The sequence below is a fragment of the Oxyura jamaicensis genome, chromosome 20, assembly GCF_011077185.1.
Source record: "Oxyura jamaicensis isolate SHBP4307 breed ruddy duck chromosome 20, BPBGC_Ojam_1.0, whole genome shotgun sequence".
NCBI lineage: Eukaryota > Metazoa > Chordata > Aves > Anseriformes > Anatidae > Oxyura > Oxyura jamaicensis.
Window position 1 is genome coordinate 1,387,142 of NC_048912.1, and position 24,854 is coordinate 1,411,995.

At 50.1% G+C, this 24,854-nt stretch overlaps 1 protein-coding gene across 2 annotated transcripts in view; it reads left to right on the plus strand.

The window, feature by feature from the left end:
* The window catches only part of LOC118176700 (fer-1-like protein 4), a 44,289-nt gene that overhangs the window by 1,193 nt on the left and 18,242 nt on the right, over nt 1-24,854 (plus strand). For both annotated transcript variants that reach the window (XR_004755502.1, XM_035343837.1), the window contains exons 3-33: nt 313-401; nt 2,105-2,204; nt 4,270-4,361; nt 5,004-5,045; nt 5,146-5,310; nt 5,586-5,646; nt 6,706-6,837; nt 6,994-7,056; nt 8,180-8,264; nt 8,539-8,698; nt 8,903-9,086; nt 9,719-9,905; nt 10,122-10,486; nt 11,181-11,289; nt 12,039-12,237; nt 12,962-13,082; nt 13,645-13,745; nt 14,305-14,392; nt 15,374-15,490; nt 16,870-17,022; nt 17,277-17,460; nt 18,003-18,127; nt 18,531-18,665; nt 19,846-20,019; nt 20,262-20,378; nt 20,733-20,894; nt 21,320-21,482; nt 22,540-22,622; nt 23,035-23,166; nt 23,794-23,842; nt 24,638-24,744. Coding sequence is in view for 1 of the 2 variants with exons in the window: in XM_035343837.1 (XP_035199728.1) it covers nt 313-401; nt 2,105-2,204; nt 4,270-4,361; nt 5,004-5,045; nt 5,146-5,310; nt 5,586-5,646; nt 6,706-6,837; nt 6,994-7,056; nt 8,180-8,264; nt 8,539-8,698; nt 8,903-9,086; nt 9,719-9,905; nt 10,122-10,486; nt 11,181-11,289; nt 12,039-12,237; nt 12,962-13,082; nt 13,645-13,745; nt 14,305-14,392; nt 15,374-15,490; nt 16,870-17,022; nt 17,277-17,460; nt 18,003-18,127; nt 18,531-18,665; nt 19,846-20,019; nt 20,262-20,378; nt 20,733-20,894; nt 21,320-21,482; nt 22,540-22,622; nt 23,035-23,166; nt 23,794-23,842; nt 24,638-24,744 (4,044 nt within the window). In the remaining variant the exon portion in view is untranslated. The remainder of the gene's footprint in view (nt 1-312; nt 402-2,104; nt 2,205-4,269; nt 4,362-5,003; nt 5,046-5,145; nt 5,311-5,585; nt 5,647-6,705; nt 6,838-6,993; nt 7,057-8,179; nt 8,265-8,538; nt 8,699-8,902; nt 9,087-9,718; nt 9,906-10,121; nt 10,487-11,180; nt 11,290-12,038; nt 12,238-12,961; nt 13,083-13,644; nt 13,746-14,304; nt 14,393-15,373; nt 15,491-16,869; nt 17,023-17,276; nt 17,461-18,002; nt 18,128-18,530; nt 18,666-19,845; nt 20,020-20,261; nt 20,379-20,732; nt 20,895-21,319; nt 21,483-22,539; nt 22,623-23,034; nt 23,167-23,793; nt 23,843-24,637; nt 24,745-24,854) is intronic.

Below are 24,854 nucleotides of genomic sequence, written 5' to 3' on the forward strand. Positions count from 1 at the left end.
TTGCCACATCTTCCAGGTGCCTGCAGGGACTGATCTTTCTAATATAAAACTGAGCAGAAGCCCCTTACCTTCCAGAGAGCTCAGCTCACATCTTCCCAGTGCCATGAGCCTGCTCCGGCCCTACAGGGACTCAGGTGCTTGGGGCAGGTCCCAGTTTTCATCTCACTCCCATTAGCTCCATCATGATCTTCGATGCTGGGGGGAAATTCATGTCACTGACAATTCAACTTTATCCATTATCTGCGCTGCACCTCCCAGTGCTGCAGAAGCAGCGAGAGCTGAGGAGATTCACTGTGCACTGTTTGCTTGCAGCTCTTTCGCTGGCCGCACTATGGGAAGCTCATCATGGGAGAGGTGCTCTCCATTAAGGTTTACAACTGCAGCAAGGTTTTCAGTAACAGGTAGGTCCTTTAGTTGTTGGTGAGCAGCAGAGGTGGGGGAAGAAGTGTACTGGACTTTAAATGGGATTAGAAAGGATTTCTTGGAATTGATAGGAGGAAGACAAACAAGATACAATTTATAGAAGAGGGATGAAGCTGGTTGTTCTGATGCAGCAGCAGTGCTGTGTGTACAAAGTCAAATAAGAATGTTATTTGCTGTAACAGTTAAATTATTAGGCTCCCTAAGGGTCCAGGTCAGCCCCCCTGGTAGGATGAATGTGAAGTAGGGCTCCACCAGCCAAGCCAGCAACAGAGGAGCTGTAAGGGCAGGGACTGCACCAGTGGGGACCTGCTCTTACCCTGTAGAACCACACTGGGACCATCACCATGCAGCACCCAAATTCAGTGTCTCTGTCCATAGGGAAAAGCCCTAAGCCTGTGATAATAGGGTTTAACTTTTAAGAAGACAGCTATTTAAATTTAAAGGATCAGACAGAATACAGAATGCTTCTAGGTGGGCTAGACAATGCTGCAAACTCAGCAGCTATACCAGCAGTTGTAAAACACTTAAGGGAAACCTGAAGAGCAGAGGTGACAGATGGAGTAGAGGTGGTGGAGCAAGCGAGGGAGCAGAGACACATCCTGCATCATGTGAAGCTTGTGAGGATGCAGGACAGGGTGCCTGCTCTAGTAAATTAAATGTAAGAACTGAAAGCAAATCAGCAGGGAAAACTTTCTAGAGATAGCTGATGATACAAAGCTTTTCAAAGCCATCACAAACCTACCAGAAAGGGTGTGGAGGAAACAGATGAGTACAGCACATGCAAGACATTTAAAGCCAAAGCAGAAAATGTGGCTGAACTTTGTGCCACTGTTTACTGGATGCTTTCCTTATGGGAGATAGATCAGAGGAATTGTCTCCAACTGAAATGTCAATAGAAACTGCTTTAGGACAAACTGATAAAAAGTAACAAGTCACTCAGTCCTGATAGTGTTGAGCAAGGAAGTCCAACGGGAAACACCTGGACTGGCATCATCTATCCATGCTGGTGGGCAAAGTAATGGTGGGTGACAGAGATTACAGTTTAAGTTTGGCCAGTGCTCTGGGATGCTCAAAAGTAGAAAGAGGGTAGAAGAACAGAAGGGAAAGTCTTGTTATGCTGCTGTATCGGTGAGAGGCTCCTTCCTCCAGGGAAGAGAGGAGGCAGGCTCTGCATCTTGGAGAAGAGGAGGTGAGAGGGGACATGGGGGAGGTCTTGGGGGTGACGGGGGGATGATTGCTCCTATCTGCATTCAGGGTGGGGTGTGATGCACTCCAATGGCTCTGAAGGCAGTAGGAAGCTCTGTTTCATTCTGGGCTTTGCTCAGGTGCTGGCACAGCTGCCACGGGAAGCTAGAGGAGAAAATAAGAGTGGGCTCCAGACAGCAGTGACACAAGCTGCTGAACTCCACACACATTATCACCACTTGCAGGGAGCAGGGATGGTCCTTCCCCAGCAAGAAGTCCCTTTGGACTGGGTGGATTTTGGCCTGACTTGCTGTGGACATACCTGCAGTCCTGAGCTTATTTCCTGGTGATATATTTCTGTGTGTAAAGCCTCTGCTTCTCAGCTGGCTGCAGAGCATGAGGGTCAGTCCAGTTGCTGGATCCCCTGGTGCTCTCCCCTAGGATGAAAGCACTGATGCTTTGCATAGTGTTGCTGCAGCTTGTGATTTTGTTACAGGCTTCTTGGTACCCTTGTCCTCAGCCTCCAGCACCTGATGACATCTGGGAGGCTGATCCTCCGGGAGGCCCTTGTGGACAGGAACCACAGCATCACCAGTGTAAGTCCTTTATGGGCAGCCTGGGGATGGGCATCGCTCCATCACTCATCTGAGCAGGTGTAAAGGCCCATAAACATTCAGAAAGTCTTTGTAGGAAACCTCTGGAACTTTCCAGGTGGATCTGGGGCTGATGAGGAGCACAAGGTGCTGCTTGGAGCCCTGTCTGTGCAGGGGTGCAGCCACTTCGCCCCCATGAAGGTCCTTAAGTGCTTGGGGTGGGCTGGGGGACCTGAGGACGTGCTGAGTACCTAAACGGGGAGAGGGAGGCTTAACAACACCTCCCTGAGACTGAGTGGTGTGTGCAGGACTTGATATTTCATCTCCTTCCAGCACTGTGCCCGGGCAGCTTTTGGGTTAAACATTAAGTCTTAATGGTGGTCTGTAGCAGCGTGTCTTTGATGCCTGCCTGCCCCTCTCCTCCATGGCTCCTGCTCCCCGCCTGCCCTGGTGCTGGGGCTCACTAGCACTTTGTGCTGGCAGAAAGTGAACACAAGCAGAAAATGAGCTGTTTCCTGCCCACGCAGTGTGAGGCACAGTTCGGCGAGCTCTGGATGGCCAGGCCTGGGTGCCAGGGCAGGGCTGGTGGAGAGGTGGAGGCAGACAGAGCTTGGTGCTGCTGGCAGCCCTGCGAAGTGCTGCACCTCTGTTTGTCCTTCCTGTGGGCAATATGAGTCACCCCCACAGTGACTCGGTGCAGTGACCACGAGCCCAGGGGGAAGATGAGTGTTTCCGGGATGATTTTTAGCCGGCTGCAGCTCACTGTGGGAATGTTCATGCTGGCAAAGGGAGAGGGGGCCAGGCTGAAAATTTGGCAGCTGGCGGTGCTTTGGAGGGACTGAGCTGGAGCACTTACACTGTCATAAGGTCAGAGCTGCTCTGTGGCCCCAACCCTTTGCTCAGCTGCCTCTTCCCTTGTGCTAACAGCAGTGCCCAACCAAAATCCAAGAGCTTGCATTTTTGATGGGTTAGTTTTTGCCTGTGTCAGACTGGGCAGAAAAACACAAGTGGGACCAGAGCAGCTGGAGACCCTGCCCCTCAGCTCAGCTGAGAAAAGATCAGTCCCTGAAGGAAAGAGGCTGCTTCAACCGCTGCTCCTTCTGCCAACTGTGAACAAGATCCTGCTATTCCAAGTCCTGTTCTTCCCTGGAACCTCTGGAACTTGAGTTATTTGTACCCCTTTTTCTCTTCTGGTGCTTTAAAGGGGTTTCAGAGCCTCAGCTAGTCACTTAGTCCTATCCCAAGCTTCTGCCTCCATCCAGCTTCTGCTGCTGCCTCTCCCAGTTGTTGTATTCTTGCTTCCCAGGGTTACATTTCTCTCCCCAGAGACATCCCTTTTCCAGGGGCTGAGCTGTGGATCCAGCTCATACATCCTCTTCAGCCTACTGAGAGGTGGCCTCCTCCATGGCTGCAGTTTTTGCCTCTCGGGGAAATTCTTGTGTATTCCTGTTGGTGTGAGATCAGGCTGGTCACCTGTAATTCAAATGTTTTCAGAGCCATGCTGGCTGTGCCAATACCTAGCATGCTCCATGCTTTTCTGGCTGTCCTGCTCCCCACTGATGCTGACTCGAGGCCTCATGTGATGCAGACTCTGGGTGTTGCTTGTTGCTTCTGAATTGTTTTGAACCAAGCTGACATGCCTGCTGCTTCCTGCTTTCTTCAGAGAGTGCACCCCAAACACTTGCACGTTGCTTTGCTCTGCTGCAGCACTCTCCCCACTTACCTTGACAAAAGTGCCCTGAGATGGCTCTTAAGGCTCCAGGACAGATGGCTCTTAGGTTCCATGCTATATTTTAGATTTGGAAACTTGACCCGGCTTTTAATCAGGCTTTGGAAAGCTGTAGGAGATGGAGTTTGGTAAACTCCAGCTTGCTGATGGAGACAAGCAAGGAGAGTCCGACAAAATTAGGCTTCTCAGGGGTTGTGACCTTCCTCCTTTTGCCTTCTTTCCACCCGCATCTCACTTGTTTTTTCCTTCCACACATCTATTTTTTTTTTTTTTTTTTGGCATTTCTGCAGGTGTTTTGTGGCTGCCAAGCTCTCAGGCAATTTAATTTTCTGGTTCTAGATCTACATTGAATTGGATTTGCACTACCAACCTCCAGATGGCTCAGCTGGGACCTGGGTTGAAGAGGACTTTGTCTATCAGATGAAAGATAGGTATTGAAATCCAGGGAGGGGAAAATTTCCAGGTGATGTTTACAGCTGCCTTTGTCAGGGGCAACCAGATCCCTTTGAGATGCAATCCAGCCTCACTGACTCTCCTCCTCTAGCCAGGCTGATGCATTTCTGCTCTACATTAGCAGTAAGTGACCAGGGCTCTTGGAAATAAAACATCTTGCATTCACAAAGAAGACGCCTTGTGGTTGACTGCAATAACCCATTGCATCCCAGGAGCCCCTTTGGAGTCCCAGGCATTTCTGCAGCCTTCCTGGCTGATAGGAGCAAGACTTTGTGGTTGCAAAGCTGCAGAGAGCATGGCTTTGCACCATAGCAGCCCCAGGCACCCCGCATACAGGTGGTTCTCAAAGGTACCCAAAGCTAGTGGATGTCAGGGCAGGCAGGATGACAAGGTCCAGGGAGCATAACTTCTGAAGTGTCTAGAGGCAAAGCAGAGGGCATGCAGGGTGGGAAGAGGAAAAACAACATTTTGGAGAATACTTGTGTTATGGTGTGGTGGTCAGGAGACAAGCAGGGGCATGGCTTTGCCACTGTTTCCTAAGTGCATTGGTTAAGAGTCTTTTATTTATTTATTTATTTTCAGTAAAGTATCCATTTTTTTTTTTTTTTTTTTCCTTACAGTTCAGAGTTAATCATCCACAATCCTGGATTTGAGGAGCCAGAGTAAGTATCTGTGCTTGAGGTTATCCACTCACCCTCCCGCGTGGAGGAGAGTGCACAACTCACTCATCAATGCTGGCAGTGATGTGGTGGGGGATTTCAGGGCAGCCAAGGGGCCAAGAGCAATTGAGATGGACAGAAAGGCAGCTGCATTGGGCAGGAAGCTGGCAAAGGGCCTGGAGACTGAGGAGGAGGAGGAAGAGGAGGAAGACTTTTATGATGTATCTGACATGGAGGTCTTGGGCATTGTCTTCAGCCCCGTGAAGAGGTATCTGTGGTTGTGCTCTTCCTGCATGGGCTGTGGAGTGGGAGGTGCCAGCTCCTGGGGTCTCTTCTGGGGGCTATCCTGCATCTCGTGGCATTTTGCTTCCATAAAATATCGGAAACCTTCAGTGTTCCCAAAAAGAGTCTGCTTTGGATTTGCTCATTCTTGGGTCGAGGAGCTGTTACTTGCTGGGTTTTCAAGTTGCTTCTCTTGGTGGGGTCTTACTCAGGTCCATGCAGTTGAAGGGACAAGCTCACCCAGGTTGTTTTTCTGTGCAGCCGTTCCAGACTTTGCTCCACACGGAACCTGTTTGCCACCCCAACCCCACAGAGCTTCCAGGTACTGCAACATTGGGTGTGTGTCCCTGCAGTTGCCACTGGCCCAGCAGCTGGTCCCTCACTATCTTCCTGTGGGCCTGGGCTTCTCCAATTGCTGTATACTCCAGCAGGGCCTCTAGCATGAAGAGACCTTCTTGCTTTGTGTGAATTCCCTAGGCAAGGTCTGAGATTCCCTGAATGTCTGCATCCAGCATCCACAATCACTAGCTCCAAAACCAGCCGGTCCAGGGCAGAATTTCTTTTTGAGCCACATAGGCTGGGTATACAGAAGAAAGGAATCACCCTGTCATCCCCAGTACTGTGGCAAAACACAGCCTGAGCAGAGCTTTGGAGAACTCCCGGGCATGGCTGGTGCCTGCCAACCTCCCCAGGACCTTCCAGAGGCCCTCGTGGATGCCTGTGGGACATGGCTGGGGGTGGACGTCTGCTGCAGGGGCTTTTTCAGACACCCCAGGAGGTTGATTCTGGACCCTGCTCTACACCAGGTTGATTTGAAACCACTGGAAGTGGGGTTCAGTCACAACTTTTGCCCTTCAGATTTCAGGGCCAGGTCACAGGCTGGATATAGCTTCAAATCCTATCCCGGTTCTGAGTAAACATGGACTTGCATCTGGGTCTCCTGTTTTTCAGGGCTGGGTCTTATCCACCTAGCAGAAAGGTTTTGTGGGGGCAGAATTTCCTACCTTCCTTTATTTGAAATTGCTTATACTGTGAGAACATTTCTCCCACATCTTAGACCTGTAACCATTCAACAGCAAATGAGACAGCCATGTTCCAGTCCACACACCTTCCAGTTAGCTCCAGACACATGTCAAAGATGTGGGTTTAACACGTGATTTCCTTGCCTGTCTGAAAGGAAGAAATGTCTCAAATACCACCAGTTTGGTTTGTTGCCAGCCAGAGCAGATTTCAGCATCTGTGCTGTTGCCTGTTCTGAGTGTCCAGACCTGTGTTTAGAGGGCCCTGCATGTTTGCATACTGGTATTGTTGGAACAAGCTCAGAATGGAGCCAGAGAGAAGCAGAGTGTTGATGTGATGGTTTTCTCCCACATTTCCTCAGGTTGGGATTAATATCATTGAAGCACAGAAGCTGGTAGGGGTGAACATTAACCCCTTTGTGGTCGTCAAGGTTGGAGAGGAGAAGAGGCACACAGTGACACAGAAGTCAACAAATTGCCCTTTCTACAATGAGGTATGTGTTATGAAGAAAGACTTCATCACCACTGTGTCCCAAGTGGCCAAGGCCATCCTTGCCTGAGGTGCTCTGGGTGCAGCTGCTCTCAGGAAAAGGCATTTATGGCGTCCTGTTGGGAGCCCATGGCTCAGCTGTCTTTCTCTTCTCTTTTAGTACTTTTTGTTTGAATTCCATGAACCAAGGGAAGTTTTATTTCACAGACTCATAGAGATTTCAGTAAGTATGTCTTCCTCATGGTCCTTCATTTGTAACTGGTACAGTCTGTTGCCTCTGTGTGTGAATGCTGGGAGTGACGATCAAAGCAAGGCTAATACTACCAGCCAGGTTTAACAGGCAGTCATCTGCCCAGAGAAGCTGTGGATGCTCCATCCCTGGAGGTGTTCAAGACCAGGTTGATCTAGTGTGTGGCATCCCTCCCCATGGCAGGGGGCTGGAACTGGATAATCTTTAAGGTCTCTTCCAACTCAAGCTGGTATATGATTCTATGAGCTGCGACACAGAGAGACCAAAGGACCTTCCCATGGTTACAGTGGGGCAGAAATCCATCCCTGGCCCCACTCTGAGCCAGTGCTGGGCAGTGCTGCCTTCTCACCTCCCCACTGCCAGCTTTTTTCTGCCTCCAGTGACTGCAGTGGAGCCTCTGGTGTAGATTCTCTGCTGTCGCCTTGCTGCCCCACTGGTTTTAGGGTCCTACTGTCCCTTGCTCAGAAGTCTCATCCCTGCAGGGTGTGGAGGCCAATGTTGGGTGAGCACAGGGGAGCTCAGCATTGATTTCTGCTTTTAGGAGAGCCCAGCCAGGCAGACAGGTGTCTTAAAAATCCCCTGGCCCAAAGCACTATGGGGCTTTTCTCAAGGTAGCTAAACCCAGCCAGTACCTTCTTTGCCATCTGATCTCTGGTGTTTTCCCTGCCAAAGTCTGCGCATCCTTTCTGCCTGTGTGGGCTCAGCAAGCACTGAGCATGGCTTGGGTTTCGTGAGAGAAGCTGGTCTGGTGTGGACATAAAGATTCCCTGTAGGAAAGCAGGTCTGCCCTTGGTTCTTTGTAGGTGTTTAGCTTATCTGGGGCTGGCAGAAGAAGCCAACTTGGTTGCAAGTCATGAATTTGCCTTGGCCCAGGTTTGGCTGAGGGCTGCGGGCTGGTAGGCTTTGAAGGAATGGTTTGGTCATAGATGGGTTTGGCCCAGGGCTAATTTAGATGGGGGTCAATGTGCATGAGGAGCTTGCAGCTGCTACCTGAGCTGTGTTTTGGAACAGGCATATTCTAGCATCCTGTCCTCTGTGGGGATGTCTGGATGTGTTGCCCAGCTGCCCACATCTCTTATATTTCTGCTGTCTGCAGGTTTTTCACTCAAAGAAGATACCATTTCTGGCAACATGCATAGGAACATTCAAGATGGACATTGTAACAGTGTACAGCCAACCAGGTATGACTGACTGCACAGCGTACCTGCTTCTTGCCCCAACTTCATTTGAAGACAAGATTTCCTTTGAGCTCTGCTGGGTCTGCTGAGGGTCCTGCCTTTATATCACTGTGTTCACATGAGGACCAGCACTCACTTCTCCTCCAGGCTTTCTGTAGGCTTGTGAGACCTCCTGCACCTTCAGAGGGAGAGTTGGGGCAATATTTGTGCAGACATTGTTGCATGTGAAATGGTAACCAAAGCTTTTTTATAACAAATCCCTTCCCTTCTCTCTCAGACCACAGTTTTTTCCAGAAATGGGCTGTTATCAGTGACCCCACAGACACTCGGGCAGGTGTGAAAGGCTTTGTGAAGTGCAACATCTCTGTCACTGCACGCGGGGACGTTGTAGGCTCCCTTCCCACCTCCTCCAGCAGCCGTGTTGAGGATATTGAAAGGTGGGTGCTGCAGGGTCTTGCATGACCCCGGGGGAAAACAGTCATGTCTCTCTTCATGCTACATTTTTTGCCCCATTAGTCCCTCTTCTGATAGGGGAAGACCTTTGGTGGGGCAGGATCCAAACATCCTGCCAGCCAGGTCATTTCCTGGCATCACATTTCCTGGACTCCATGAAAGAGCCAGAACATGAATTTGTGTTTCAGGAACCTGCTGCTGCCTAAGAGAGTCCCTGCAGAGAGACCCTGGGCCAGGGTCTGTATCAAGCTGTATCGTGCTGAGGGCCTGCCCAGCATGAGCGCAGGCATCATGGGTGGTTTCTCCAAGATCATAGGGGAGAAAAAAGTGTTTATTGACCCATACGTGCAGGTCTCATTCTGTGGGCAGCAGGTGAGTCTGTCTGCTGGGGGATCTGCGTGGGGCCAGGCTGATCTTCCCTTGTCTGTGTCAGCCCAGGCTGGGTGGCTGCTGCTGGCAGCGACACTGTGACGTGGCAACCCCACTGGAGACAGGCTGGAAGAGCCCAAGCCTAAACACGGGGAGAAGGTCAAATAAATCCTGGAGCAGAAGTCCTCCATAGTGGGCTGAACTCAGTTTGGCACCCTTGGGAGATAGCCTTAGCTAATGGCCATTTTCTTGCACCAATAGCTGAGGTTTCTGTCCCATTAAGAAGAGAAGTTGCTAGGCCAGCCAGCTGCCCTTACTCAGTCCCTGGTTAGCCTAGTGGCTCTCCCAAGAGACCCTATGACATCTCTGTGTCTGGTGGTGTTGCTTGTTTGTGGTCATTTTTTTCCCTTGGCTGTGCAGTGCTTGGCCAGGGCCTTGGGACAGCTCCCCCTGATGAAGGGCAGAGATCAATAACTGTGACCTGGGGCAGAGACCTGGCCACCTCCAGATCCTGCCAAGTACCATCTGTAGGCATGGCAGGAGACATGCCATTTGCAGAGGGGCGCTGAGACATCCCTTGCTCTGGCTGCTGGTCTGCTTGGTACTGTGTGGCTTTCACAACTTATCCTTCCCAGGGGGAGACATCAGTGGAGAGCAACACCACTGAGCCTGAGTGGAATGAACAGATCAGCTTCATTGAGATGTTCCCACCTCTTGCCAAGAAGATAAAAGTCCAGGTGCTGGATGATGCCAATGTTGGTGATGTAGCCATCGCCACACACTACATTGACCTGCAGCAGATCTCAGACCCTGGCAGGAATGGTGAGGCCTGGCATGGCTGCTCCCCTGGGGCAGGGTGGCCTGGGCAGCCCTGTGCTGGACACCCACTGCTCAGGCCACGGTGGTTTCCTGGAGGTGGAAAGCAGGAGTGTCTGGCCAGAACATGCTCACATTGTGTGTCTTGGGCTGTCTGCTTAAGGGAACAGTCTCTGCAGCAGCACCTTGTGGTGTAATTAGACCTTGGTCCTGTCGCTGCAGGCTTCAACCCCATGTTTGGCCCAGCCTGGGTGAACCTGTATGGCTCCCCCCAAAATTCAGCTCTGCGAGACATCCACAAAGACCTGAATGAGGGTGTGGGCGAGGGAATCTTCTACCGTGGGCGCATCCTCATGGCCGTCACAGTGGAGATTTTCAGCAGCCCCAGTGTGGCAGAGAGGAAGCTTGGGGACAAGACGAAAAGTGCGCTAAGCAAACCGAAGCTGAAGAAGAAAAGTAAAAAATCCAAGGAGAAAGCCAAAGAGCTGAGCCAGCTGCAGGGAGAGGAGGAGGCTGGGGGCTCTCAAGAGGCTGAGCAACCTGGGGAGGTCACTGTGGAGGTGGAGGAGATTCATCCACTCCCTGTGGTGAGTCCTGCTGAGCTGGCATGACCTGACCCATGCCAACCTGATGCATCCATAGGCTAAAGGGGAAAAGGCAGTGGGAACGCTGGCTGGTGTAACAGTGCCAGAGCAAAACCACCCTGCCCACTGCTATGCCATCAAGGGCTCTCTGAGCCTCTGCAAGGGCCAGGGTTCCACCTGCAGCCCCCAAACTGCCTCCCTCGGTGAAGCTGGAGCACCCCTCCATGCATCACATGCATGCATCAGTCCTTCCTGTGCCAGGAAAGACTCTCATGTGGGTGCTATTCCTAGGGCATAGCCACCTTAGAGGACATGCTTCTTTCCAGGAGTCAAGGAGCTGTTAGCTGGCTCTGGGTCTTCACTTGGTCTCTAAAATGTGGATAAACAGTGGCTGTATGGGTACAGTAGCCATTCCTTAGCCTACAAACATCTCCAGTAGCATTATGCAAGCCGATTGCAGAGCATCTGCCAGAGCCACAGCTCCATACTACACCCTTGGGATTCCCAGACAAGCTTACCCTATGCCTGGCAGCCCAGTGGCACTGACCCCAGCAGTGTCCTGGTGATGTCCTTGGTGCCCTGGCAAGGCCCTCAGGAGCGCTGGCAGGCACCAGCCATGCCCTGGTGCTCTCCAACTCTCTGCTGAGGCAGCGTTCTATAACACAAGGCTTGGGCTGATTTCTCTCTTCTTGCCCAGAATGCGTTGGGGAAGAAAGAGGAATTCCTCCTCTTTGCTGCCTTCTTTGAAGCCACGATGATGGACTCCTCACTTGGCTCCAAGCCTGTCAGCTTTGAGGTCTCTATAGGTGTGTATTCCCCAGGGTCCCAAGTCAGGAAACTACGAGAACGGTGTGAACCTCCCTGAGCCAGCCCAGGTCAGCACTGTGGTCCTGCAGTGCCAGTCATCACATAACTTGTGTCTCCAAAATAGGAGCTCAAGAAGGATGGTGTATGAGGCCAGGCAGTGTTCACAGTGCTTTAATTAGTTTAAAAGTCTGGATGCTGTCCTGTGAGATTGGAGGTTTGCAGTATTTGTATGAACTGCCTGTTTGGGGGGTGTAGTTAAGCTCTCCTGGGAGTGGGGGTGAGAAGAGGTAGAAGGGTTTGGGAGCAATCAAAGAGGATTGGGCATGTGGTGGTGAGGGGCTGTGACAGTGGGTGATGGGGAAACAATGGTAGGTGAGCAGGTTCAATCCCCTCCACCTGCTTTGCTGGAGGGGTGGAGATGCTTGATGCTGAGAAGTTGTGAACCTGCTGCTTAGGGGTTTAGATGGGAGTAGGGGTTTAGATGGGAGTCAGCAGGCACTTGGTGGAACTGGTGGAACTTGAAGGCATACACAAGAACTTCCTTGTGATTTTGCAGCTCCATTTCAGACCTCCTTGTTGTCCATGTGATACTTTGATGGTTGAATGGTACTGAAGTGTTGGTTCTGAAAGCAGTGCATACCCATTTGCTACTCTTGGAAATGTGATCGCACTGATTTTGCAAGCTGGTTAATTCATTGTTTAATACTGATCCCACTTACCTGTTTGCTCTTTAATGCCTATATTCAAGGAAATTATGGCAAAGCTGAAGAGGTTTTGACCAAAGTACATAAAAAAGGGGAGAAAGGAGAAGGGAGAGAAGAAAAGCAGCCTTTGCTGGAGCCCGGTTCTGACAGTGAGACCGATGTTGAAGTCCCGGGCCCTGTTTTGGCCCCGTTGAACAAATCAGTGACAAAGAGCCAGAAACCAGAGACCATGGAGTATGACAGGTGAGTCTTCTTCTTTCTATCTCCCTTGCCTTGGTCCTGAACTTCCCAGCTTTGTTATTCCAGATGCTATTAGTGCTCAGAAATGTGAGTGCTGTGCAAGTGTTTCTCTGCTTTGCAACCCCACAGCTTGCCATACCCTAGCTGGCTGTTGTTGCCCATTAGCTCTACAGGCCCCATTGTGTCTGCATGATGTCCACAGATGGCCAAGGACAGGGCCACAGGGAACTGTAACCCATCAATAACAGTAGTCCATTTTCTGGTTGATAAACAGCAGTGCAAAGGCTTTACTCCAGCGTGGAGGAAGGAGTGCTCTGGCACATGCTCTCCTATGCTGTGAGACACACACAGACAATGAGACTAATGAGATGTCTACTCTGGGAATGCTGCCTGTCTCATCCCATGGGCCTGGCAAGGTCTTGGTGTTTGTGTTGTGAGCCCTGTGCCTGCTCCTACTCAATCTCATAGCAGCAGGGAATCTCAGCAGCATCCCACACTCTCATCAGCCTTGTTCATATGGGCACATGATGCACCATCTGCTAGAAACCCCTTGCATTGGTTTGGGATGCCAAAGGGCTAGTCTAGCAGTTTGAATCTATGCCCAAAACAGCAGGTTCTCTGTGAGGAATACAGAGTCCTGATGCTGCTCCTTGTGCAAGTGCTGCAATGTGACGTGGTGTGTGTGCTTTCTGCAAACAGCAGCCATAATCTCCTGTGCTGTCCCTAGGTCATACAGCTGCCTGCCCATGACACATGAGAAACCCTGTGTATACATGTGGAGCTACTGGGAGGATCACACCTGGAGACTCTGCATTTCCAACTGGATTGTCAAGCTGGCAGAACGCCTGGTAGCATGTGTGGGGAGGCTCTTGGGGCACAGGGCTTCCCGGCTCATGGTGGTTTTTCTCACATCATGCACAGTTGCTCTTCAAGATACTTACCTCAAACATTGCACCCCCCCTCCCACCCCAACCCCCTGCCATGTGAGTCTGTCTCTTCTGGGGCTCCATCCCACCTTCCCCAGCCTGGCAGTGTCTCCTGGAAAGTGGCAGTGCCAGACCATGACAGAAAGCTGCTCTGCTGCCAGTCCTGCACTGGGGAGATGGGCTCTCAGCCTCTGGGTAGATCTTTTCCCAGGGCTTTGTTTTTCCTGCTCAGGCTTAGAAATCTGAAAGCAAAGCTCACAGTTGTGTGTTTTGGTGACTGCTCAAGACTGAAGCACAAGGTGATGTTACAATGTTCAGGTTATCCTTAAGTCTCAGAGTCTCTGGCAGTGCAGCACTGACCTGCCATGCTCACTCTGTCCCAGCTCTGCGGAACGACACATCTGGGGCAAACACATCCTTGCCATGCTTTGCTCTGACCCCACAGCCAGGTGCAAGATCCCTAAAGGTTATACTCTCCCCACAGGAGCAGGGGCTAGATGATGTGGAGAAGCTCATGAGAAGGCCAAAGGCTAAAGCAGAAGAGAGGCTCCGAGAAGTGCTGGAGGAATTTGCAGCTGGCTGCAGGTTCTTATGTCCCTGATTTCCTGATTTTTGGCTTTGGGTTAGGAGGTTATATTCTGTCCTACCTGGGCTGTGATAGCCTGCACTCTTGATTTCAAGGGGAGGATGAGTGGAAGGAAACCAGGACAACCAGGGGAAAAGACCCCATTGCTCTGCAAGCTCAGAGAGAATAGCACATAGCACCACACCTGGGAAGCATAGGGGTAACAGGCTGCAGCCTTGATGTTCCTGATCTCCTGTGTGTTTCCTAAGTGTTAGGACATTTCCTTCACTCTTTCAAGACACTCATGTTGCAGTCATTGCAACTGCCTGGTGGGGTCCAATATGCACATCAGCCCCTAACCTTGGAATGGGGACATTAAAGACAGTGCCTTGAGTGCTGAGAAAATTCCAGTGTACCTTCTGATCAAAGAGGTTACAGAAAAGAAGGCATTACAGAGATGAGGTTTCTGATGCCTCCAGATTAGTAGCAGGGGTTTGGAACCTGTGGCCCTGCTGTGTAAACTGTGCTCCCCTGCAGGGTGTACGGGTTGCAGAGCTTGTGCTGCTTTTCTCATTGCAGGCAATATTCACTCAGCGCGGAGAGAAAAACAATGGCACATCCAAACAACCTTGACAGATGTCGGACGAAATACATGATGCGCAACATCGTAAGCTGTGGGATTTGAGGGTGGTGGAGGGAGCCAGTGTAATCCTCACTTTGGGGGATGCTTCTGGAGGACCATCTAGAATTGATGTTAAGAGGAAAACCTGGAGCTAAGACCGACAATACAGTTATAGGTTTTTACTGCAGCATCTCCCATCCCTGCTTAGAGCAATATATCTTCCAGCACAGGGAGCAGAGGCAGGGGCTGGTTATGGCTGCCTCCTGTTTTATGCAGATGATATATTTTATGCAGAAGATGCCATCCTTCTTATCCCAGCAGAACACAGTCATGGTTCAAACTATATCAAACTGCAAAGCTTTGAAAGGCTGACCAAAATGCAATGACAGCAGCAGGAAATAAAATAAAGGCATGTCTGGATCCCTTCTCCCTTCCCTCTGCCTCCCCCCACACCATCACCTGAGTGATGGTGAAAGCTCTCTTGCAAGTCTGAGACTCTCTGAAAGAGATAACCAGCCCAAGAGATAAATTTTCTGGGTTTGGTTTTGAACCCTGAATTCCTTCTGGATTTCATCATAAAGTCTGTCCTCAGATCTGGACGCTGTCAATAAACAGACATGACAGCTTAGCTCTGTCTTCCAGTTTCCTTCATCTTCATATTCCCAGACTCCTGTGGCCCCCTGGTTGTTCTCCCAGGCTCTATCTGGAGCCTTGGACCATCATCTTCTGAAATGTTTATTACTTAGCCATCCTTCTGCCCCAAATGATGCAAAAGCTCACAGACTTTTCTTACTGGCTGGTATCAGCAGAACTGGTGAGTTACTGGAATCTCCGGTCCTCAGCACCCTTCCCTAAATGGTTCATGAGATTTGTTCTCAACAACTGGCAAGAGAACTGGTGGAGGCCAGGGTGCAATGGGGCAGGGTGGATGTGGTGCTCTGCTTCCCCACAGAGCCCCTGTGAGGGCTGCCAGTGTTATATGCATGGGTCATGGCCAGGCATGTGACAACTCTGCTGTCTGTTCAGATCCTATATGCGAAGCAGGGGCTCCGTGTGAGGCGGCAACTGACTCGAGCCAATGTCAAGGAGAAGGTTAAGGAGATGAGGAGAATCCTGGCCAAGATACGCTTCATAGCTCAAGAGGTACAGCTGTTCCTGGGGCACTCCATTTCCAAGCTGGAGAGGGCATGGGCAAGGAGAGGGTGCTGAGCTGGCTAATGGGCCTTTTACCAACCTGAAATGGGGCTGTTTCTCTGAAGTCTTTCCCTGATGTGTAAAATCCCAGTTTCTAGTTGCTGGAAGTTACCATGCAATGGCCTTCGTGAGGGATGAGGCCTTGCAGCCTTGCTGGACCAATGGTGACAGAGCAGGAGTCCAAGGGCTCAGTAGTGGCTTGGAGGCAGAGCTGGGTCAGCTCCAGGCCATCAGGACCCTCTTGCCCTCCCTGCCTGACCCCAGGCCATGCCCACAGTGGGGATGCAGGAAGCCTGCCTGGGAAATCAGCCTTGCCTTGCTCTGCATGCACTCCCACTGGGGACCGACACCAGACCTTCCTGCAAATTAAAACTTGTATTGCAATAAGGTCTCTCATCTATAAGACAGACTCTCTTTGTTCAGAGTCTCACTGGCTCTATTCTAAACATCTCTGGAAAATAAGTGCATACTTTTAGTGTAAACCAGGGTGCATTGTTTGATGGAACTAATTGACCAGATGTTGATGCAATTCAGTGAAGCCTTTCAACAAGTTCAATCATTATCACACCTTTAAGTATGTGAGGGCAGACTTCAGCATGAATGAGACTTCACCCCTTGCACTGCCAGAAGCAGCTGTGCTCAGGCTCCAGCCTTACGGTCCCAGGCACAGAGGACCCTGCTCCCCTCTTGTTGCCTACCATTGAGTGGGAATATTGCTGTCTCTGTGGGGTCCTTCTTACCTCAGTGCGGGCCTTACCTGCATGTGCATTCACTGCTTTTAGTCCCTGCTTGAAGGCCGGCAGTCTTGGTTTGGATCAGTAGTAAATTGCTTCAGCTACTTGCGTACTGAAAAATTTTAAGTACAAGTACAATGTACAGTTGCAAGCACTAATGCCAAAGGGAGCAAGTAGAGCCTAGGGTTTTAAAGAAGTCATTGTTTACATCTGCACATGTCCTTCATTTGCAAGCTTGTTCTGAGTCCAAGCTGCATTTAAACACTGAGTGCTGGCATTGCTGGATTGCCAGCAGGTGTGCTTCCGTTCCATGGATTAGCACTTGGGCTTCTGTTCTCCAGCCTCATGAGGGCTCCCTCTCCCCAGCGTGGGGTGAGGGTGAGTGTGTCCTGCTGGTGTTTGTAATGAAAATGAGGGAGGATCACAAATCCTTCCAGGAAAACTGCAGAGCCATGCTGCAGGGCTGAATTTCAGAAGCATGTGCCCAGCATTAGGCCCTGTCACTTGCTTCTGGATCTCCAAAGTGCTATGCAGCCATCAGCCCCATGTGCATCAGGAGACTTTCACTGCTCTGCCTCCCTTTCTTCCCTCCAGCCCCAGTGCACCCTCCCTGACATCCTCATCTGGATGCTCAGCAACAACCGGCGTGTGGCATACGCAAGAGTCCCTGCACAGAACATCCTCTACTCAGTAGTTGAAGAGGAGAAAGGCAAGGACTGTGCAAAGATCCAGACTGTCTTTTTGAAGGTAGAGTTTATACTAAAACAGCATGTTCTTGCTTCCTTCTTGCTGCTTCCCCCTATATTCTTCTTAGCCCTCCTTTTTGTCATCTTGGTGGCTGCAAGGAGACACAGCTCTTGCTCCACCAGTGATGCTTGCCTCTGCCGAAATGCTGCCATGTCTCCTGTGCTCTGCGGCTGGTCACAGGCCAACACCAATGGTCTTAGTCTGAAGGTGGCATGGCTGGGCTGGGCAATCTGCTAAACTTCCTGCACTCTCAGGTCCCTGGGCTGCATACTGGAGAGATCTTTGCCAAACTGGAAATCTACATGTGGCTTGGGGTTACCAAATATGCAAAGAACTGCATGGTGGAGCTGCCCAAGGAGTTCAAGTACCTCTCTGAGAGTGGACAGGAGATCACCCAGTTATCGGTGTACAGTCTTCCCAGCCGACTCAGCAGGGATGGTGAGTTCCATGGCTTAGCCATAAATGGGCAAGTGGAGAGGTGAGATGTCCTGCCCCAGGGTCAGTGTCTGAGGAGTAGGACCTGACCCATTATCTCCACATTTTCTTCGAGGTGTGAGTGGGGCAGGCAGGTCCAGTTTGTTCTGATGAGAACGTGTTCACACACTCACAGCTCCAGCAGCTGGCAAGATAGGTAGGGGCTTCCTAGGCACTGAATGTTGTGCCAAACTGGCAGTGAGCATGAGGTCTGCCCCTTTGCTAAGACCCAGTGGTGCTCCCCAGTGGCAGATACTCAAAGGAAATCACTGCACATTTCACGTTGTGTTATTCCCAGGGGTCTGCCGAGCTTCTCTTGCTTGGCCAAAGCTTTAAAGGCTTTCTGAGACCTGCAGTGAGTGCCCCTTGAAGTGGTACCCTTGCAGGATGCACCCTGTCTTATCTGGCTGGACCATGCTCTTCCTAATATATATATATATATATATATTGGCCTGAGGTAGGGCTGGATCAGGGAACTATGAACTCTCTTCTATTTTTCTTTCCAGATTTCAGCTATTTCCAGCTCCGAGCCCATCTGTATCAGGCTCGAGGGATCCTCCCTGCAGGTGACAATGGCCTTTCTGATCCATTTGCAAGAGTGGTGTTTTCAACTTATTGCCAGACCACCAGGGTGAGAGCCCTCAAACTTCTTCTTCAAGCTTCCTCAAGCTTCTGCCTTCTTGGAGAGTTGGGGACAGAAAAAATCATCATACCCTCCTTGACACGTTGAAAGGCAGTGCTTTGTCAGTCCTCTGGGAAATTTTGTAACTTCACACTTGAGGTATTTGTGTGCTCTGGGCAATGTGGCTACTTTCAGGGAACATTTGACAGAACAGCGAAGCAGAGCATGGTCTCAAGGGTTGATTGCCATTTGCCAGTTGGCCCCAAATGCTTTTACCATCTCATGCTTTTACCATCTCTTCTGCCAGGCGCTAGCTCCATGCAGCTGTGGTTTCCCTCACTCTCTTTACAAAGTGCATGTGTTTTTTTTCCATGGGCTCTGGTAAGTTCAGGCCTCCTGTCTTTGTCTGCAGACAGTGGAGGAGACACTGAGCCCAATGTGGAATGAGTTACTTCTGTTTGACCAGCTCATTATTGATGGGAAAAGAGAAGAGTTGAAAACAGAGACACCCATCGTTATAGTCAATCTCTTCAACCACAGTAAATTTGTAAGTATGGCCACACCGCCCTCCTGCTGTCCCTTCAATGACAGGGAAGGTAGGAGAGCAATATGTAGGTGCTGCAAGCAGGCACTTAGAAGCAACACCTCTGGTTCCATGACCCTGCCTGGTCCTGGTCTGCTGGTGGCAGTGAGTCCTGGGGGCTATAACTGAGACTTTCTGCAGCCTTTTGCTGTGAGCTGGGATGAAGCTACTGGCTATGGGCTACAGATGGCTCAGAGATACTCCAAGCCAGGTCCTGGCAACTGCTTGGTGGATCCAGGATCTCCCCTCTTTGGAAAAGCATTGTGCCTCTCCCAGCTGTCTGCCCTGCTTCCTAAATGGGCTCTCGATGAAGAGGACTTGCAGCCATGGGGAGATGATGTAGATCTCAGAACTGTTCTTTCCCCTTCTCCCGTCCCTCCTCAGTCTTCCCCTTTCCCCCTTCACTAGTACTCTGAAGTTGCACTCTTCTCCTGGGGCCTCTTTATTATCATAAGGGGAATGGCATAACTGGACTCTCCCATGCACTGGACTCTCCCACGTAGCTCAGCAGCTTTCCTAGGCCCTGTTTGGGGCTCCCCAGTAAAAGAAAGACACTGAAATACTGGAGTAAGACCAGATGAGGCCATCAAGATGTCTGGAGCTGCAGCACAGGACAGAGCAAGGAGAGGCTGAGAGCCAGGAAAACAGGAGGCAAAGGGGGAATCTTATTGCTGTCTGCAGCTGGCTAATAGGAGAGGGTAGAAAAGATAGAGCCAGACTGCTCTTGGAAGTACACAGGGACAGGATGACAGGCAATGGACACAAGTTGGAACAAGAAAAAATGTCAACTTAATATAAGTTTCACACTGATGGTGTTCAAATGTTGGGCCTAGAGCTTAGATAGCTTGTGGGATCTCCATCTTTGGAGACATTCAAACCCTGACCGGAGAAAACTCCGAGGAACCTGATCTAGCTTTGATGACCTCTGGTCCATGGTCCCATGCCGCTTGTCCAGTTCTATATGGAAGCAGACCAGGAGCTAAGAGGAGTTGCTGTGGGTACCTCTCATCTGCTCCAGGCTCTGGATAGAGCAGAGAGAGGAGAAGAGTTCTCATGCTGGCTCAGAGGACTGGAATTAGTGGTGATCTTTCCTCTGAGGTGGTGATATAGTGCAGGGATAATTTCAACCATTCCTTTCCTGCAGGGCTCCCCTGAGTTCCTTGGCCAGGCTTTTGCTGTCCCACATGTGAAGCTGGTTGATGAGCCATACAGCAAACCTGCCCTGCAGTTCTTTGATTTCTACAAAGGCACCAAAGCAGCTGGGGAGCTCATTGCCACTTTTGAGCTGATTGAGCTGGATTACAGTGGCTATTTGGAGGTAATGGGCTTTGAGGAAGACACTTATGGCTGCCAGCACTCTGGGGAGAGCTCCAAGGGATGTGGAGCTGGTTGCATGGGGCCCACCAAAGGATTCCCTGTTGAAATTCAACTGGCTTTCAACTCAAAGGAATCTGCAGGGACAGAGCCTGTGGGCATAGAACAAGAGGGAAGGGAGAGGGGACATGGTGTAGAGGAGAAATGTCTTTCAATGCTCAGTGTGTCCTGGTTCTGTCTGTTCAGCCATCATTGCCTGAGGATGTGGAGCCCAAGGAGCCCAGCTATTTGGAAGATCCCCGTGAGGGACGATTCATTATCCCGGAGGGCATCCGCCCAGTGCTGAAGGAGTTTCGCATAGAGGTGAGCTGCCTTCTGCAGGACTGGCTCCTACATCAGATGGTACAGCCAGCCCATGGACAGGGCAGGGCTTGGGGAGGGAGTTGGGTTTGGGGCTCAAATCTGCCTTTGAAACCTGAGCAGATGCCAGGAATGGAGGTACTTGACATTCAGGAGAAACCACCTCAGTGGTTTAACAGCCAAAGCTGTTGTGTTTGTGCCTGCAGCATGAGTTTGGGTCCATGTGGCCACCTTGGGAGAGTGGTTTCATGCCTCTCTTGGGGTCTGTGCTGAGTGTGTTGGCACCTCCAGGCAGGGCTGCAGGGCTGGTCTGCGCCTGGCATATCTGGAGCAGACCAGCAGCTTTGTGTGCTTTAGATCCTGTTCTGGGGCCTGCGGGACCTGAAGCGGGTCAACTTGTTTGAGGTGGATCAGCCCCAAGTGATTATTGAATGTGCTGGCAAGAAGGTGGAGTCAGAGGTAATTGTGGCCTACAAAGAGAACCCCAGTTTCACCGAGGTGGTCAAATACATGGACGTGGTGAGTAGTAGTAAGGGGGCTCCTACCATGCTGGGGTGCACCATGGCTGTCCTGCATCCATGTACTGTTTGCTTGCTCAGGGTGAGGGCACAGGAGGGGAGCTGCCCCCAGGGTTTTGCTCTCCCAGGGCCGCACAGTTTGGCCGCAGATCAAAACCTTTGGGAAGAAGCCCACTGAGAGCAGTCTTAGCTGTTTGTCGCATTTTCCTGTGCAATGTGCTCTAAGTGATCCTGCTCAGTGGGGGGGTTGGACTAGATGATCTTCAGAGGTCCCTTCGAATCCTGGCCATTCTGTGATTCTGTCACCATGAGGCTCTGGTTTTAGGTCAGAGCTGTAACGGTTCTCATCAGACCTCCTCGTGTGTGGTGGGTCTGCCACTGGTATTGCCCTCACTCCTGTAAACCCCTCAAATGGCTCTTTTGCAGGAGCTCCCTGAGCAGGTCTACCTTCACCCTCCCCTCAGCATCTTTGTTGTGGAAAAACGGGCATTTGGGCGCACCGTGCTGGTGGGAACCCATGTTGTGTCCAACGTGATGAAATTCTCTCCAAGAGAACTCGAAGAAGAGGAAACAGAAGATGTGCCCAGAGGTGAGCTGCTTGGTGAGGTTCTTGTGGAGGCAACAGGCAGATTCTGCCCATGACAGAGATCTTCCGCCCCTCTTCTCTGTAACCAGGTGGCAAAGTCCTCATCCAAGAACCATAGGATGCTGAATAAAAGCATAACCCAAGGCAGGTTAGCCTTGGAGGCTGTGATCCTCTAAGACTGGTGTTGGGGAAGTGGTTGCAGTGAAGCAATAGCATAAGGCTGATCTCTTTGGGGTTGGCAGAGGGTAGTTTGCAGACTGTTCTCTCCAAGGTTAGCTTACCATATGCCTCCCCACCACATCAACAGGACTCTTCACCTGTCGATATGCCATCTCATTGGAGCCTTTTTCCCTGCCACTGTTTGTCTTACAGTTGTGGAGATTAGAGGAGGGAGAATGGCTTGTGAAGATGTCTTAATCCAGCTGGTCATTTAACTGGGGCTAGATATTACACAGTAACTTAAATTTACACTTGAAATTACACCGTGAGAAGACTGTGTCTGGAATCAGAGTTTTTTTTAGTCTGTGAAGGGCTATTGTATTCACCTATTCCAAACCTATGTGTAACTGGACTGGAAGGCTGTCCCCAGTGAGACCTCTGTCAAGCTTTAGGGAGTGTGAGCTGGTCCACTACAACCAAGGATTTGAGAGGTTTCCACTTCTCTCCTATTGCTGGATCAAGGACTACTCATTTGGGAATAGATTAACCCAACTCTGACAGCAACAACCAAAGCTCCTGATTTGGGAGTGTACAAATAAATACGTTATGAAGACTAAGAAGCAAAAGATTGATCTGTGGTAGTTTTCAAATAGGGCAAGTGTATCTCAAATCTGAATTCTTACTAGACAGTAATGCATGTAGATGATGGTGGCTAGTCTTAGCAATGTACTTGGTTTTCCAGTAAAATTTTGGCACAATCTGCTATCAAAAGCTTTAAAATAAATCACATCATGGTGGGTAAGAGAGGGATTTTTCCTGTGAAATAACAATTGAACAAAATTAGGAAGCAGTGGGCAGAACTAAATTCATGAGAACATGATGCTCTTTCTCTTCATCTCAGCTCGGAAAGTCTCATCCCAGCATCTTCCCTCTCAGATTGGCCCTACTCCTGGTCCCAGCACTCACCCCTTGAGTCTGGTAAAGGTGAGTGATGTGTTGACCCAGTGAATGTTGAGGTTTAAAAGTCCAAACTGAAGGTTACAAACAAAAAGTTCTGAAGTTCAGAGTTAAGTTTCAACCACCAGCTTTTGCTCTGGACTCAAACACTGCTCTTCCTCTGCCTGTCTCCTTGAAGAGTTTCATGCCTGCTTCTGCTGGTCATTGACACTGCTGCATGTCTAGGCTGTGGCACTGGGAGAAGAGCTGTGTTCCCTTGTGCAATGAGTACCGATGCTTTTGTAGCAAAGAATGAACCTGGGCTACATGTAGCTTTGCACCTCCTGTGCTCTGCATGAAAGCTGAGCCTTCGCTGGGGCTATCAGGGTACTAGTGCAAGATGTGTGGGTGTCCTGTGTTATCTTTGCCTCCCTCTGAGCCCTTACTCTGTGCTTTTAAGGCTCCTTTAAAGAAGATTCCTATTAATAAGCTTGCAAAGAAAGAGGATGAATATGAAGAGGAGAAACCAGATCTGGAAGAACTGGATTGGTGGTCCAAGTACTATGAGTCCCTGAAGGAGCTGTATAACCAGGTAATCTCTTGGCACAGCTGCCATCCAAGGGGAGAAGTGTCTGCACTGGCTTGAGGAAGATGATTTCATCAGCACAGAGTGTCACAGTAGCCATGTGGCATGGATCTACAGGAAAATGTATGCTTTTGAGTGTCAAGCACTCTTAAGGTACTCAGGTATCAAGCACTGACCAGGTGGGCTGATTTCTGCAGGCAATGGATGTTGAAGCATCCCTGAGGCTGAGTGGTTTCGATGATGTGACTGGGATCATGTTAAGACACTCCTGAAAATGTGGCATTGCTGATCTGAGCTGCAGTGCAGCGACTTTCATGCAGTGTGGAGATTTTCACTCCGTCTTCCGAGGGTGGGCTATGGGGGCAGGTTTGCCACAGATTTCCTTGTTTACCCTGCTTCTCCAATATCCCAATCAAAAAAGGCAATAAGAAGATCTGGGGAGAGGAAAAGTTGTTTCCTTCAGGTATGCTGATAAAGCACTCATTGAAAACCCTCCTGCAAAAATGTTAATGCTAAATGATCTCAGTCTGGATGTTGCTGACGCTACTTGGCAGTAAGATTTGGAAGTGTCCTATGCTTGGATAGAGAAGCCTTTGTGGTCAGCAATGTGGGGTGACTGTCTGTGTGTTCCAGACATGCATTGATGAGGAAGATGCTGAGAATGATGACCTGAATGATGCAGGTGAGTCTTCTGTGGGGAGAGCCAGGCTCTACACTGTACTAGAGGGTGGTGGGCTTGTGGTAATGGGGCCTGAGGGGGCAACAGCTTTGCAACATTCAGCAAAAGCAACACAAAAGGGAGCAGAGAGACTAGAAACATTGGCACAGGCTAACAAAAGCCATTTCAAGTTGAAAACACTAAACTTGCCTTGAGAAAGTTTAGAAAATTTTGTTGAAGCAAGAGCCTTCCTGAGTGAGCAAAACTCTGCAGAAAAATTGGCTGCAAGTATCATGGGATTGCCATGGTGGGAGCAGGAAGTAAAAGTGGGCAGAAGGGATGATGGAGAGGAAAAACTGTCTGGGAGCTGGGCTTCACTCTGCCTGTGGATACTCACCTTGGATAAAAAAATCACTCAGAAAAACAATAATAAAAAGCAGATCTGAGGACAGTGTTACAGCTGTAGGCTCAGGTTTGCTGAGGTGTAAGCAGTGACTGGCCTAGTAATGACCTGAAATGATAAGACAGTAAGCATAGAAATGATGTGAATCCTATGGAAGACACCTTGCCCACTTTCTTCTTGAAGAGCATTCAGGCAGGCAGGTCTGTGCTGATTTTTGTCCTCTCATGCATACTTGTCTTGCTGGGAGAGCTGAGATGTGAGAACACCTGTTATGGAGAGCAATAACTCTAGTTACCCTGACACAAGTCAAAGACCTGGATGAAAGCAAAAGCTGTTGCTGGGGTCATTTCATGGATGGGCACTTGCCATGATGGGAGAGATCAGAGCATTTCCCAGTCTCATATTGACACTTCTAGATGGAGGCAATTTAAATGCAGCCTACATTGACATGGAAGCAGAAGATGAGGCAGTAACTGAAGCTGAACCTGCTCGACCCAAGAGGAAGCTCATTGCTACCCTTCAAGTGAGTGTTGAGGTGACAGATCTGGCCTCTTCCAACCCATGCACTTTTTCCATGTTGTCCTCACTTTCCTGCAGTGGAGGTTAGACTGGGATAGATAACCTGATCCAGTA